This window comes from Thamnophis sirtalis, unplaced genomic scaffold, assembly GCF_051295495.1.
Source record: "Thamnophis sirtalis isolate CommonGarterSnake01/CBP01778 unplaced genomic scaffold, rThaSir2_p1.2 scaffold_14, whole genome shotgun sequence".
In the NCBI taxonomy this organism is placed as follows: Eukaryota; Metazoa; Chordata; class Lepidosauria; order Squamata; family Natricidae; genus Thamnophis; species Thamnophis sirtalis.
Window position 1 is genome coordinate 12,565,964 of NW_028261394.1, and position 14,243 is coordinate 12,580,206.

The following is a 14,243-nucleotide window of genomic DNA, read 5'->3' on the forward strand; positions in this document are numbered from 1 at the left end:
CACCTGAAGTAGGGAGGAGGAGGAGGAGGAGGAGGAGAAGGAGTAGGAGTAGGAGTAGGAGGAGTAGGAGGAGTAGGAGGAGGAGGAGGAGGAGAAAAATGCCTAGAAGAAAGTTCTCACCTCCTCCAGCCTCTCAATGTTGGCCTTGAGGCAGGGGACGCAGGACCGAAGTTCTCCGTTTTCATTGTCCAGTTGATGCAACCTGCGCATTTGCAGAAACCCAAATGCACGCTTAGAAATCTTATTTACTTATTTAAGACATGTATATACCAAAATTTCAGTGGCTACCAATAGAAAATCAAAACAATATCTGCAATAAAACAAATAAACAAACAAACAAATAAAATCCATATTAAAACTGTCAAAACCGTAAACAAAAACTTGGCACCAAGTTAAAAGAAAAATCTATTGTTAGAATGTTATCCCAGCTGGCCCTGACATGGCTGCCTAATGCCACGGACTCTAAATGAATCAACAAGATTCAAAAGCTTGCATCCAAAATGCAAAACAGAGGAAGCGACGCCAGCATCTTCCTGCTGTTTTTCATATGGCCTAAACCAGGGGTCTCCAAACTTGGCAACTTTAAGACTTGTGGACTTCAACTCCCAGAATTCTCCAGCCAGCATAGCATGTGGACTTCAACTTTAAGACTTGTGGACTTCAACTCCCAGAATTCTCCAGCCAGCAGAGCTTGTGGACTTCAACTTTAAGACTTGTGGACTTCAACTCCCAGAATTCTCCAGCCAGCAGAGCTTGTAGACTTCAACTTTAAGACTTGTGGACTTCAACTCCCAGAATTCTCCAGCCAGCAGAGCTTGTGGACTTCAACTTTAAGACTTGTGGACTTCAACTCCCAGAATTCTCCTTCAACTTATACCCCTCAGAGAGGGTTCGCAACTTGGGAGTCCTCCTGGATTCACAGCTGACTTTCGACCATCATCTGACGGCTGTGACCAGGGGGGCATTTGCCCAGGTTCGCCTGGTGCGCCAGTTGCGACCCTACCTGAACCGGGAGGCTCTCACAACAGTCACTCGGGCCCTTGTGACCTCTAGGCTGGAATACTGCAATGTGCTCTACATGGGGCTGCCCTTGAAGAGCATCCGGCGACTTCAGCTAGTCCAGAATGCGGCCGCGCGAGTGATTGTGAGTGCACCTCGGTTCGCCCACATAACACCTATCCTCCGCGAGCTGCGCTGGCTACCTGTTGATCTCCGGGTGCACTTCAAGGTGCTACTTACCACCCATAAAGCCCTTCATGGTAGTGGATCTGCGTACTTGAGAGACCGCCTCCTGCCAATTACCTCCTTGCGACCTATTAGATCGCATAGATTAGGCGTCCTTCGAGTTCCATCTGCCAGTCAGTGTCGACTGGCAACCACACGGAGGAGAGCCTTTTCAGTAGTAGCTCCGACCCTTTGGAACGATCTCCCCATGGAGATTCGTACCCTCACCACCGTCCAGACCTTCCGCACAGCCCTTAAGACCTGGCTATCCCGTCAGGCCTGGGGATAAAGATCATAATCTGTCCCCACCCGAATGATGAATGAATATTGTGTACTATTTTACTCTTATGTATTGTCTTATGTTTAGTGTTGTGTATTCCCCCTTCCTATATTTTGTAAGCCGCCCTGAGTCCCCTCAGGGAAAAGGGCGGCCTATAAATATTAATAAAACTAAAAACTAAACTAAACTAAAACTCCCAGAATTCTCCAGCCAGCATAGCTTGTGGGCTTCAACTTTAAGACTTGTGGACTTAACTCCCAGAACTTAACTCCCAGCATAGCTGGCTGGAGAATTCTGGCAGTTAAAGTCCTCAAGCCTTAAAGTTGCCAAATTTGAAGACTTCTGGCCTAAACGAACAATTCCCGTTATTCTTTTGGGCTTTTCCTCCCCCGTATTCTGTGCAACTGGCAAAGAGCAATGGCTCTTCCCACAGAGGGGTAGGCAACTATGCTTCCTAACCAAACTTTTTGGTCTTGTTTTGTTCAGTTAAAACGTTTTAGCCCAAATCTCCTTGTAATCGTTCTCCCAGGGCTAGAAATCTAAATATGTCAGGTGCAGAATTTGGCAGCCATGAATTAAGAGTGATTTAACATTGTGGAAGAGGGATCAATACACCGAGTGCGGAAATCCCCCTCCTCTCCACTCCTGCCTGTCCCAAAGGTTCCATCAACTGCACTCAGCAGATACAATATTCTTTTTTAATCTCTGTAATGATTATTTCATTAGCCTCGGGAAATCAGAGGGTCAATATTCTCTTGAGGTGATACTTGTTGTTCTTGTTGTTAGTTGCAAAGTCGTGTCCGACCCATCGCAACTCCATGGACAACGTTCCTCCAAGCCTTCCTGTCCTCTACCATCCTCTGGAATCCATTCAAGCTCATGCCGACTGCTTCGGTGACTCCATCCAGCCCCTTCATTCTCTGTCGTTCTCATCTTCTTTTGCCCTCCATCGTTCCCAGCATGAGGCTCTTCTCCAGGGAGTCCTTCCTTCTCCTTAGGTGGCCAAAATCTTTGAGTTTCCTCTTCAGAATCTGGCCTTCTAAAGAGCAGTCAGGGTTGATCTCCTCTAGGACTGACCAGTTGGATGGCCTTGTAATCCAAGGGACTCGCAGGAGTCTTCTCCAGCACCAGAGTTCAAAGGCCTCCATTCTTTGGCGCTCAGCCTTTCTTATGGTCCAACCTTCACAGCCATCCATTGCAAATGGGAAAACCGTAGCCTTGACTAGGTGCACTTTTGCGATACACAAACAACAATAACCCAGGGACTTCCCCATCGCTTCCCTGGACGGATCCATCTTACCGGGCCTGCAGGTTTTCAATCTCAATGCTTTTTTCTCGTTCTATCCTGCTGAGCAAGTCTTTCTGTTTCCGGATTTCATCCAGAAGAATTTCATCCGATTTCATCTCTTGCTCTTTCAGCTGCTCTTCCAAGGCATTTGCCCTGTCCAGAAGAAGAGATGTTTCAAATTTAGTGCCCCTTACCCACCCGTGAGAACTCACGCTCTGTGTTTTGACCTCGGCTTCCCCAAAAATCACAAAGCAGATTCCTGATCCCGACAAAACCCCTTTTATTAAACAAATGCTGCGTACAATTTTAATAAATAAGTAAATTGATGGTGGGGCCAAAGATCAGGAGTCTAGTAGCCCCTTTTCAGATTAACAGATATTATTAAAAGGCATCAACTTTTGTGAACTACAATTCATTTTATCAAGATGCAGGGTGGGGGTTAAAGTGATGCAGGATTTAAATTGGGAGTAGGGAAGCTGCTAATCTGAAAAAGTGCTTCAAGATCCTTCCTGTGATATTGGCTAATCGCAGTCTTCCTTGGCAATTTCAACAACAGCCTGATTTCTATCATAGAGGAGCATCAAAACAGACCATATCTGGCAATGCTGCACGCCTTCTCTAGAAGATGGCTTTCCCATCCTCTTTGTGGTGCACTAAAGCACCTGTGAAATATGAAAAAAAGCTGGAAAATGATAATATTTCTACACTCCTGTTGTGGCCTGTCAGCAGCCTGCGGAACTGGCAGCAGATTCGGACAGTGAGGAAATTGGGGAGGAACCTGGGCCAGTCCTGGAGGCTGGGGAAGGCTCTGATGAGGGCTCTGCATCGGAGGCAGAGAGGGGTCCAGGGCCATCTGACAGTTATCGGTTGCCTTCAGAGTCAGACATTAGTGAGGCAGAGGAACAGCTGGAGCCTGTTCCCAGTGGGCACATGCACAGAGTTGCCAGATGAAGGGAACGGCTGAAGAACAGGGGTAAACTTGGGAGTAAGGACACAGGTGGATGATGAAGGGCCCCTCTCAGAGGAAATAAAAGGGGAGTGAAAGAGGAGAGGAGTTTGCAGGAGATAATTAGTTCGCTTAATTGGTTCGTGACTCTCCGAGACTCCTTGCCAAGTTCTGCAGAGTTTGGCAGCTCTCCAAGCCAGGTAAGGTCTGTGACTGTAAATCCTCCCTCGAAAGACTTTGCTGGACGTGAATGAGCAGAATTCATGGTAAATTAATAAAAGGGGTTTTTGTTGGGAGAAGGAGTTTGCTTCATGCTTTGGTGAAGCCTAGGTCAGAACAACTCTAGGGTATGCAGTAGAGGAGATGACAGTGTAGGCTGAGCCCGAGGGAGGGGTGTCAAATGCATCATAAGTCATGAGACCCTGTCCCCACTCAAGAGATCTAAGTCCAGCCCACCTTGAATGCCTATCTTATCTCCCGCTCATATCCCTTGACCGTTAGTAGGTCAGATTCTTGTGGAGAACTTAAACTTGCAATCAATCTTTTTTTGTTTGAATTGCCGGAATCTCCTGATTTCCCCAGCACTTGACACGTCGGTTCTGTTAAAAAATGTTCTCTTCTCAATTCCCTCTCTTAAATGTGTCTGTTTTTTAAAAGGCTGACCCCAATTTTATTTTTTTACTGCTTGCCTTGAGCAATAATTAAGTCATTACCCAGCCTAATCTGCCAAAGTCCTACTGAGGAAGTACCATTGACAACGCAGCTGTGTGAAGAAACAATCCTTGTAATAATTGTACCAACCTGTCCATAAAAAGCTGAATTTCTAATCTGGGACTTTCTGGCTGTTCTGCAAGCAATTTAAACGAAACCCCTCTCCAAACAGGTCAGCTTCCAAACCCCAGGCACAAAATTGGGCCCCGGCTCTTTCCAAAGGGACAGTTCTGTTTCTCCAGGTATATTACCTGTGCACCAGCTGAAGGTTTTCTTGCTTTAACCGGCTCTGCTGCTCCCCATTTGCTGCTGTGTCCTTCTCCAACTCCGTCACCCTTTTCTCTAAGAAGATCACCTGTACCGTGCAGACATTTGACAAAATGCCCCCCATCAGTCAATTGCGGAAGGCAGCTTGACTTGAAACAGCTTACATCCTGCAACAACACCTTTAATATTCTTAAAACAACCTCTGCCCTATCCCAGCTCCTCGGGAAGGGCTCGAGAGGTGGATTAAAGTACCAAATGCAGTCTGAACATCTGGCTGACTGTGTGACCAATCGTAGCAATAGCAGTTAGCAATAGCAGTTAGACTTATATACCGCTTCATAGGGCTTTCAGCTCTCTCTAAGCAGTTTTACAGAGAATAATAAAAGCCATGAATAATAAAAGCCACAGATGAGATCAGAGGTGGTTTATGCTGCCGGTTCGCACAGGTTCAGGAGAATCGGTAACGGCGGCAGCGCAAGGCTCCGCCCATCCACCCTGATGTCATCAAGGACCTTCTGCCCATGTGCAGAAGAGTCTGCCCATGCGCAGAAGGCCCTGCCCATGCGCAGAAGGTCCTGCCCATGCCCAGACGTATCACAAGTGAGCATAGCAAGCGCTCCCGCTACCGAACTGGTAGTAAAGAGAATAAAATACCGTTACTGGATGAGATCCTTCCCTCCCACTCTGTGTATGTACACACACGTGTGTGTGTGTGTGTGTGTGTGTGTGTGTGTGTGTGTGTGTGTGCGCGCGCTCTATTCAGTTAAACACATACATACGCCATCTCCTTCGCCCCTACCTTATCAGTGATATCCTCCTCCAGGCACTCGGAGCCCTTCGGGAAAGGTGGTTCTCTATTATCCATCGAAAAGCTTCCCGTCTGATGCAGGTGTCTGTAAGCAAGAGAGAGGGTTGCAAACAGAAGCAAGGTTACCACCATCCCAACCAACGGCATGTAACCAGTGCAGGCTTTCAACAATGAAATCATATCGCGTCTCAAAATTTCATGGCTTGGAGGCTCCCCTTCTATGGGGACCTTCCAGATTTTTGGGGGTGAAGAAGCCCTGAAAGCAATCCAGTCCGTTTTAAGTTCGCTCTAGGACTAGAGTGAAAAGCACAATTTGATAGAACTTTACCCTTTCATAACTTTTGCTCTTTGGAATACGGGGTGAGCAAGGTCTTGCTCTCACACTTCTGTCCTTTTTTTGTCTTTCAGCCAAGGAGAAACGTGCACACTTCCAAAGCCATAAACCGAAAGGATTCAGGGGTAGGTTGAGATGTAGCAAGACAGTGAAATAGCTCTCCCGGGACCAGCACCGGAGGTTAACTGGACTTCTACCACGCAACCCAGCCTCTGTGTTGTAGTCCAAAGTCCACCGTTTTATGGCAAGTCCTTTGGGCCAGACATCTTATCAGCCGCTAACTAGCAATACAATTTTATCACTACACAGGTGTTCGGTGATAAAGGACCGAGATTGGTACAGGTAGTTCTCAACGTATGGACACAACTGAGCCCAAGCTTTCTATTCTGCTAAGCGAGAGATCTGTTAAGTAAATATTGCCCCACGCCTGGGGCAAGGATACTGCAAAACCTCCATTCCCTCCTCACTCCAGGGAAAGGATACTTCAGAATCTCCATTTCCTCCCCATTTCTGGGGGAAGGATATTGCAAAATCTCTATTCCCTCCCCACTCCCGGGGCAAGGATACTGCAAAATCTCCATTCCCTCCCCACTCCAGGGGAAGGATACTTCAGAATCTCCATTTCCTCCCCATTTCTGGGGGAAGGATATTGCAAAATCTCTATTCCCTCCCCACTCCTGGGGCAAGGATACTGCAAAACCTCCATTCCCTCCCCACTCCCGGGGCAAGGATACTGCAAAATCTCCATTCCCTCCCCACTCCAGGGGAAGGATACTGCAAAACCTCCATTCCCTCCTCACTCCAGGGAAAGGATACTTCAAAATCTCCATTTCCTCCCCATTTCTGGGGGAATGATATTGCAAAATCTCTATTCCCTCCCCACTCCTGGGGCAAGAATACTGCAAAATCTCCATTCCCTCCCCACTCCCGGGGCAAGGATACTGCAAAATCTCCATTCCCTCCCCACTCCAGGGGAAGGATACTGCAAAATCTCCATTCTCTCCCCACTCCAGGGGAAGGATACTGCAAAATCTTCATTCCCTCTCCACTCCAGGGAAAGGATACTGCAAAATCTCCATTCTCTCCCCACTCCAGGGGAAGGATACTGCAAAATCTTCATTCCCTCTTCACTCCAGGGAAAGGATACTGCAAAATCTCCATTCTCTCCCCACTCCAGGGGAAGGATACTGCAAAATCTTCATTCCCTCTCCACTCCAGGGAAAGGATACTGCAAAATCTTCATTCGCTCCCCACTCCAGGGGAAGGATACTGCAAAATCTGCATTCCCTCTTCACTCCAGGGGAAGGATACTGCAAAATCTTCATTCCCTCCCCACTCCTGGGGCAAGGATACTGCAAAATCCCCATTCCCTCCCCACACTGGGGCCAGCCAGAGGTGGTATTTGCCGGTTCTGCAAACTACTCAAAACTTCCGCTACCGGTTCTCCAGAACCTGTTGAATTTCACCCCTGCCAAAGAGGGTTGATGAGATGCTCTTGCCTGCTGACCAGGGTGGATAAAAATCGATGATTTTTTTAAATAAAAAAATTCAGGTTTTTTTATTTAAATTGGATTTTTAAAAATTTAACACAGATTTTTTTAAATCTAATTTATTTTAATAAAATGCTCTCAGTTTAAAAAAAAACTATCTAAAGAGAGTTTTCTATTTAAGATACATGCATCATTTAGTTTATTCAGCATGAAATGGAGCTTCGTTAGGTAGCGTGAGGCTGTCTTTTCTGCAATATTGGGACTGTCGGTGAATCAACAATGGGTCAGGCAGAGGACAGAGATGACAGCTGCTCTTTAAAAATGATGATTTCAACCGAGTTGATTTAAATCAAGCCTTTTTCCTGGTGATTCAAATCGTGATTCAAATCGTGACTCAAATCAATTTGATTTAAAGTGTGATTTTTAATTCGTGATTTAAATCAAGTTGATTTAAGTTGTGATTTTAATTCGTGATTTAATTCATGATTTAAATGAACTTGATTTAATTCGTGATTTAAACCAACTTGATTTAAATCCAATCCGCCCTGCTGCTGACACTTAAATTATCTGTCCAATTTGAAAGAAGAGGAATCCTGAGGGCAGGGCTGGTTTACAGGGCACTAACTGGCTGAAGCATCTGCTTCTCCGCCAGGGAAAGATGGAATGGCTCTCTGCTTTGGAGATCTTTATTGATCAGAGAAAGAAAAACAAGCCCACAACATCCTTGGAAATTTGGAGTAACAATTCATCCCTTTCCCTCTCCCGCTTCCCAGGAGAGAAGAAACTGCACGAGGAAAGCAGGATCGCTCCAAAACAAGGGAAAAGAAAGAAAGAAACATCATCCTACCTTGCTACCTTCTTGCTGGAGAGTCTCTTATTCGGGCTGTGGAGCAAACAACAGGAAAACTAAGTTAGGAAAGCTGACACCAGCGAATGAAACAGGAAGCAAGCAAAGACAGAGCCATATCCTTTACAATTTGCAGCACAGCACACAGCACACATCACCCCCACGCGGCATGCATCGCCCTCCCTCCGTCTTAGCCCGCTGGCCATGCCAACCTTTCGAAGCCCTTCCCAAGGGCGCTTTCTCACAGAAGCATCGCAGCTGACCCTCTCTGGAACCCGTACACCAGTTTCTCCCAAACTCTACCTGTTTTGGACAGGTAGGACTTCAACTCCCAGAATTCCCCAGCCAGCAAAGCTTTTTTTTTGTTCCTGGCTGAGGATGAGACCTCTCTTTGAGTGACATGCCAAGGAAGGCAATAAGGTATTTTAGTTGGAAGAAGGCAAAACAAGGTTTCACCAAACTTGAAATGATCGGCCAACAGGTTATAAAGTTACTCCCCTAACTGTAATATTATTAATGTTCTCCTCCATTAAAAAATACAATTCCACAGCATCGTTTGCACAGTGTTGCGGATAGCCTCCCTGTGGTCTTAAGGGGGAGGAATCCAATAGCTCAGAGGAAGTGTGTACAAAGATGAAAGAAAATTAGTAATAAGGATATACTAAATCAGTGGTTCCCAAACTTGGCAACTTTAAGACTTGTGGACTTCAATTCCCAGAATTCTCCAGCCAGCTCTGGAGAGCTGGCTGGAGAATTCTGGGAATTCTGGGAATTGAAGTCCACAAGTCTTAAAGTTGCCAAGTTTGGGAACCACTGTACTAAATAATACCAGAATATAATATATTGGAATACTAGAATTAGTAGAAACTTGAGGCTTCCTGTAAAACATATATTATGCCTTTGTATACCTTTAGATTTGTATTTCTTGTAACTAATGTAGGAAACGCACCTCTCTCGTAGAAAAATGAAATATTCTGGGAAATATTGAAAAGGCAGAATATGATATTTCCCTGGATCAGAAATGGAGAAACATGTTTTTAGGCAGGAAACAGACTCACTCTTGATAGCCCCCACCTTTGTCAATGGGCCATTAAAAGGCCTGAGCCAGTCTGTTCTACATAACAAAGATCTCCCCCATTCCGCTCCAGGGTGACGGGATTAAGGCATATTAGTCCGTTACCCATCTCACCACAGGGCATCTGGGAAGAAGCAATGCTCAACCAAACTTGGACTCAAAGCACAGCCTACAGTGTTGCCCCTGCATGGCCCCATGTGAATCTGACGACCAATCAGAATACAAGCTCAACCTCAAAGGCCAGAGAGGGAACAAAACCAGGGACTTTCAGCATCTCTGCCTCTTTTTCTTCTTCACTCAACATCTGGAAGCATGGGATCCCACTTTTCTGTTCAGGAGTTCAAGCCATGCGATCCTGTCCACCATGAAACCATCTTTCAACCACCAGCAGAGGGAGGAAAGAGCCACATGCGGCTCCAGAGCTGCAGTTTCCTGACTCCTGTTCTAGTCCATCAGAAGAGCCCTTGTTAGGAAGCAACCACCTCCAGCAAATAATTCCCTCAAGGACATGAGGAACCGTCACTCAAAAATAATAAAAACCCATCAACTTTTTGCAGATTAAAAAACTTCCCCGTCAGTCTTCACCAACAAAGCTCCATTCCAAAGCTAGCAAAGTTACAAAATTCTCACATGAGCCCTCAACCTTCATGCTACACCATACAGGGTAGTCCTTGATTTATGACTGATCCTTGCACTTATGACTGTCACAGCATCCCCATGATCACGCGATGAACATTCAGGGGCCTCCTAACTGGCACGTTTTTATCATTATTATGAGGTCCTGTGATCACCATTTGCAACCTCCCCCAAAAAGGTTTCCGACAAACAAAGTCAATGAGGGAAGCCGGATTCAATTAACAACTGTGAAAAATAGTCAAGAAATCAGGCACGACTCAATTAGCAATGGAAATTCTGGTCAACGGTGGTTATAAGTCGAGGACTACTGTGAATGAAACTGGACGCTAAACCTGACTTTTCATGGCCTTCCAAGTAAGTTACCTCAGGGGACTGCCCCATTCTGGTAAATAAGATATAGCACATATGTGCTAGTCCAGTGTTTCTCAACCTTAGCAACTTGAAGATGTCTGGACTTCAACTCCCAGAATTCCCCAGCCAGAGAATGCTGGCTGGGGAATTCTGGGAGTTGAAGTCCGGACATCTTCAAGTTGCCAAGGTTGAGAAACACTGTGCTAGTCGTTTCTGACTGGTGCTCATCTCCGTTTCAAAGCCAAAGAGCCAGCGCTGTTCGAAGACGTCTCCATGGTCATGTGCAGAGGTGGGTTCCTACCAGTTCGCACCTATTCGGTAGAACCGGTTCATCAAATCTACCGAACCGGTTAGAAGAGGTTCCACCAGTGGGCCCGGAAAGCAGGCCACACCTACAGAAGAGGTTCCAAAAAATTTTGAAACCCACCACTGGTCTTTGGATATGATTATTCTACACTATCATGCTCATATTTATAAAACTCAGTGCCTCTGTGAAAGGTAAGGATGACTACTGTATTTGTGGTGCAATCAGAGCATTGCATGTGTTGAAGTTGTTTTAACACAAACCAAAGATGCCTTTTAAAAAACAAGTTTACATCCTATTCTTATGCCTGCCAGTGCTGTGTGTGAGGTCATTTAAGGTGGTTCTGACAAGTGTCGTCGGCATCTTCATATCCGGTCACATGGGCGGCAAGCCACTCCCACAAAGGAGGCCACACCTACAGAGTAGGTTAGAACAATTTTTGAAACCCACCACTGGTCATGTGGCCGGCATGATTCAACCCCAAACGCACACAGAAGGCTGTTACCTTACCACCAAAGGTGGTTTCTATTTTTCTACTTGCATTTTTTTACATGCTTTTGAACTGCTAGGTTGGCAGAAGCGGGGACAAGTCACGGGAGCTCACTCAGTTACGCGGCACTAGGGATTCGAACTGCCGAACTGCCAACCTTCCTGATCAACAAGCCCAGCGTCTTAGCCACTGAGCCACCACATCCCATTAAATAAGATAAGTCAGCTCTAAATGTAGTCCCCATGAGTTCTGGTAATGCAGAGAAGAGCCTCTATACTATCATGGTAGACTTTCATAATGGTTGACAATCACTCATGAGGTTGCGGTTCTCATCTTTTTAACCAGCTGGCATGTTCCTCTTCTTTCTGCTTCCACCTCTGCTCAGTGTAGATCACAAACTGCAGGTTAAGGAAGAATTAAGCATCGCATCCATATTATGACCACAGAGCATGCAAAGAGAAAGCTGTAGAGGTGGACACACACACATACACACACAAAGCATTTCCACCAGCAATGTCCTTGCTTTAAGCTTAAATAAACATCAGAGGCTTTCTGGATTTGAAGGAAGGAGGCCATTTCTAGAAGCATCGACGGCGTATCTGTTGTTAAAATGATCAGGGTTAGACCACATGCATTCTCAACAAGCAATAATTGCCCCTGTTATAGAGAAACAGCACGCTCACTTGTCCTTCTAAAGGACGCCAGTGGTATAGCCCACCCAAGAGCAAAACAGATCCAAAATATTGAAGAAAGCAAGAGAAGGAACATGGAAAGCAGGGGTGTCGAACTCAAGGCCTGTGGGCCGAATCCGGCCCGCGGGCTGCTTAGATCTAGCCCACGGGCCGGCCCTGAAAACAGCGAGGGGCCAGCCCACGATGCTTCTGCCAGCAAAAACGCAGATCAGTCACACCACCCATGACTTCCTTGAGGGCTGCAGGAGGCCGTCACGGCTGAAAACAGAGCCTCGATGAGTGACATCGAGCTGCCCATGGCCCCCCCTTGCCCCCCAAGGTCACACCACCTGCCGGCATTACTACTGGTTCAGTGTGCTAAAAAAATTGTGTGCACGTCAGATGTGTGCTCCGCGCACATGCACATTTGCACCTAAAAGGACTTGTGCATGCGCGCATTAGAAAAGGGGGGGAAATGACATTTATTCAATGAGGACCGTGCTGCGCATGCGCAGAACATAAAATCAAGATGGCGGCCGTGAGGATAGTAGCGGTTCAGGCGCGTGTCCAGCCAAGTTACTACCTGCTTCCACCGAACTGGTCCGAACACACCTCTGGGCCACACCCAACCCTGATGCAGTCCTCAATGAAATCGAGTTTGACACCCCGGACGTAAATGACGATTCGACAGTCATAGATTTTTAGACGCAAGAGAAGGAACGAACATCCAGGCCAGCTCGAGAAAGTCTGCCGATGTGCAATTTGTATTTTTTTTTTCTTTTTAAGACATCGAAAAGCAAGGACATATGCTTGGTTTATAAATTAAAGCACACACAGAGAGAGACACACAGAGCTCATGCTTTTAAGAAGGGAAGTGCCATGCCTCACACCGGTTACCTATTCATTTCAAGATCAGTGAGGCGAGAGGAAAGGTCTTCGAGGCGGTTGATTTGTTTATGGCACTGGCTACAATAAAACTCAAACACCTCCTCAGTGATAATGCTGTGCAGTTTCGTGGCAAGCGGGTTGGTGCTAGAGAAATCACATCAACATGTTAAGTGAGGACTTTTACACACACACACACACACAAAGGACGTACAAGACCAAGCTTGGGTGGCTTAAAGAAGTTTTTTTCCCCAAAAATATAAAAATTGAAAAATATGCATGTCCTTGGTGCTCTCCAAGTTTGGTGGCTTTCTTGTTGATGTTTCATGAACCCATGAGGTAACTTGTGGTAGCACTGATGATGTTACTTAGCTGGGTCGTGAAATATCTATATGTCATAATAACAAAATAACAGAGTTTGAAGGGAACTTGGAGGTCTTCTAGTCCAACCGCCTGCTCGAGCGGGAAATCCTATACCATTTCAGACAAATGGCTGTCAAATCTCTTCTTAAAAACCTCCACTGATGGAGCACAACTTTTGGAGGCAAACTGTTCCAATGATTAAGACTAAGAGCCAAGGTGGCGCAGTGGTTAAATGCAGCACTGCAGGCTACTTCAGCTGACTGAAATCACACTTGGCCAATAAAGAATTCTATTACTATTGCATAGAAATGCTTCAACATGGCTGGATCTTGGTTGGGTTCCTAGAACAGGCTAACCAAAATCTGGTAGGTTTTTACTTGGTGGTGCAGTGTTTAGAGGGCAGTATTACAGGCTACTTCTGTTGACTGCCTGCTGTCTGCAGTTTGGCAGTTCAAATCTCACCAGGCTCAAGGTTGACTCAGCCTTCCATCCTTCCGAGGTGGGTAAAATGAGGACCCAGATTGTTGGGGGCAATATGCTGACTCTGTAAACCGCTTAGAGAGGGCTGAAAGCCCTATGAAGCGGTATATAAGTCTAACTGCTATTGCAATTAATTGTTCTCACTGTCAGGAAATTTCTCCTTATTGGATTAGAAACAGGGGGCTGAGTTCTTTAAGTATAGAATACTAATAGAATAGAATAGAATAGAATAGAATAGAATAACAGTGTTGGAAGGGACCTTTGAGGTCTTCTAGTCTACCCCCCTGCCTAGACTAGGAAACCCTACACCATTTCAGGCAAATGGTTATCCAGCACCTTCTTAAAAACTTCCAGTGTTGGAGCATTTACAACTTCTGGAGGCAAGTTGTTCCACTAATTAATGGTTCTCATTGTTAGGCAATTTCCTCTTAATTCTAAGTTGCTTCTGACTTGATTAGTTTCCACCCATTGCTTCTTGTCCTACCCTCAGGTGCTTTGGGGAATAGCTTGACTCCCTCTTCTTTGTGGCAACACCTGAGATAGTGGAACACTGCTATCATGTCTCCCCTAGTTCTCCTTTTCATTAAACTAGAGATACCCAGTTCCTGCAAACGTTCTTCATATGTTTTAGCCTCCAGTCCCCTAATCCTCTTTTTCTTTCTCCTCTGTACCCTTTCTAGAGTCTCCACATATTTTTTTTATATCGTGGTGACCAAAACTGGGTGCAGGATTCCAAGTGTGGCCTTACCAGGGCATATCAGTGTAGCTGGTGCTGACAATGTTAATAAAAAGT

At 45.9% G+C, this 14,243-nt stretch overlaps 1 protein-coding gene across 3 annotated transcripts in view; it reads right to left on the minus strand.

The window, feature by feature from the left end:
* The window catches only part of RAB11FIP3 (RAB11 family interacting protein 3), an 86,363-nt gene that overhangs the window by 10,219 nt on the left and 61,901 nt on the right, over window positions 1-14,243 (minus strand). For 2 of the 3 annotated variants that reach the window (XM_087729299.1, XM_087729300.1), the window contains exons 6-10: window positions 8,196-8,231; window positions 5,516-5,609; window positions 4,701-4,804; window positions 2,805-2,945; window positions 121-202 (exon numbers count right to left, since the gene is read on the minus strand). In XM_087729299.1, the coding sequence (XP_087585425.1) occupies window positions 121-202; window positions 2,805-2,945; window positions 4,701-4,804; window positions 5,516-5,609; window positions 8,196-8,231 (457 nt within the window). Of the gene's footprint in view, window positions 1-120; window positions 203-2,804; window positions 2,946-4,700; window positions 4,805-5,515; window positions 5,610-8,195; window positions 8,232-12,619; window positions 12,755-14,243 lie in introns of all 3 variants that reach the window. The other variant, XM_087729298.1, reaches the window with a different exon arrangement.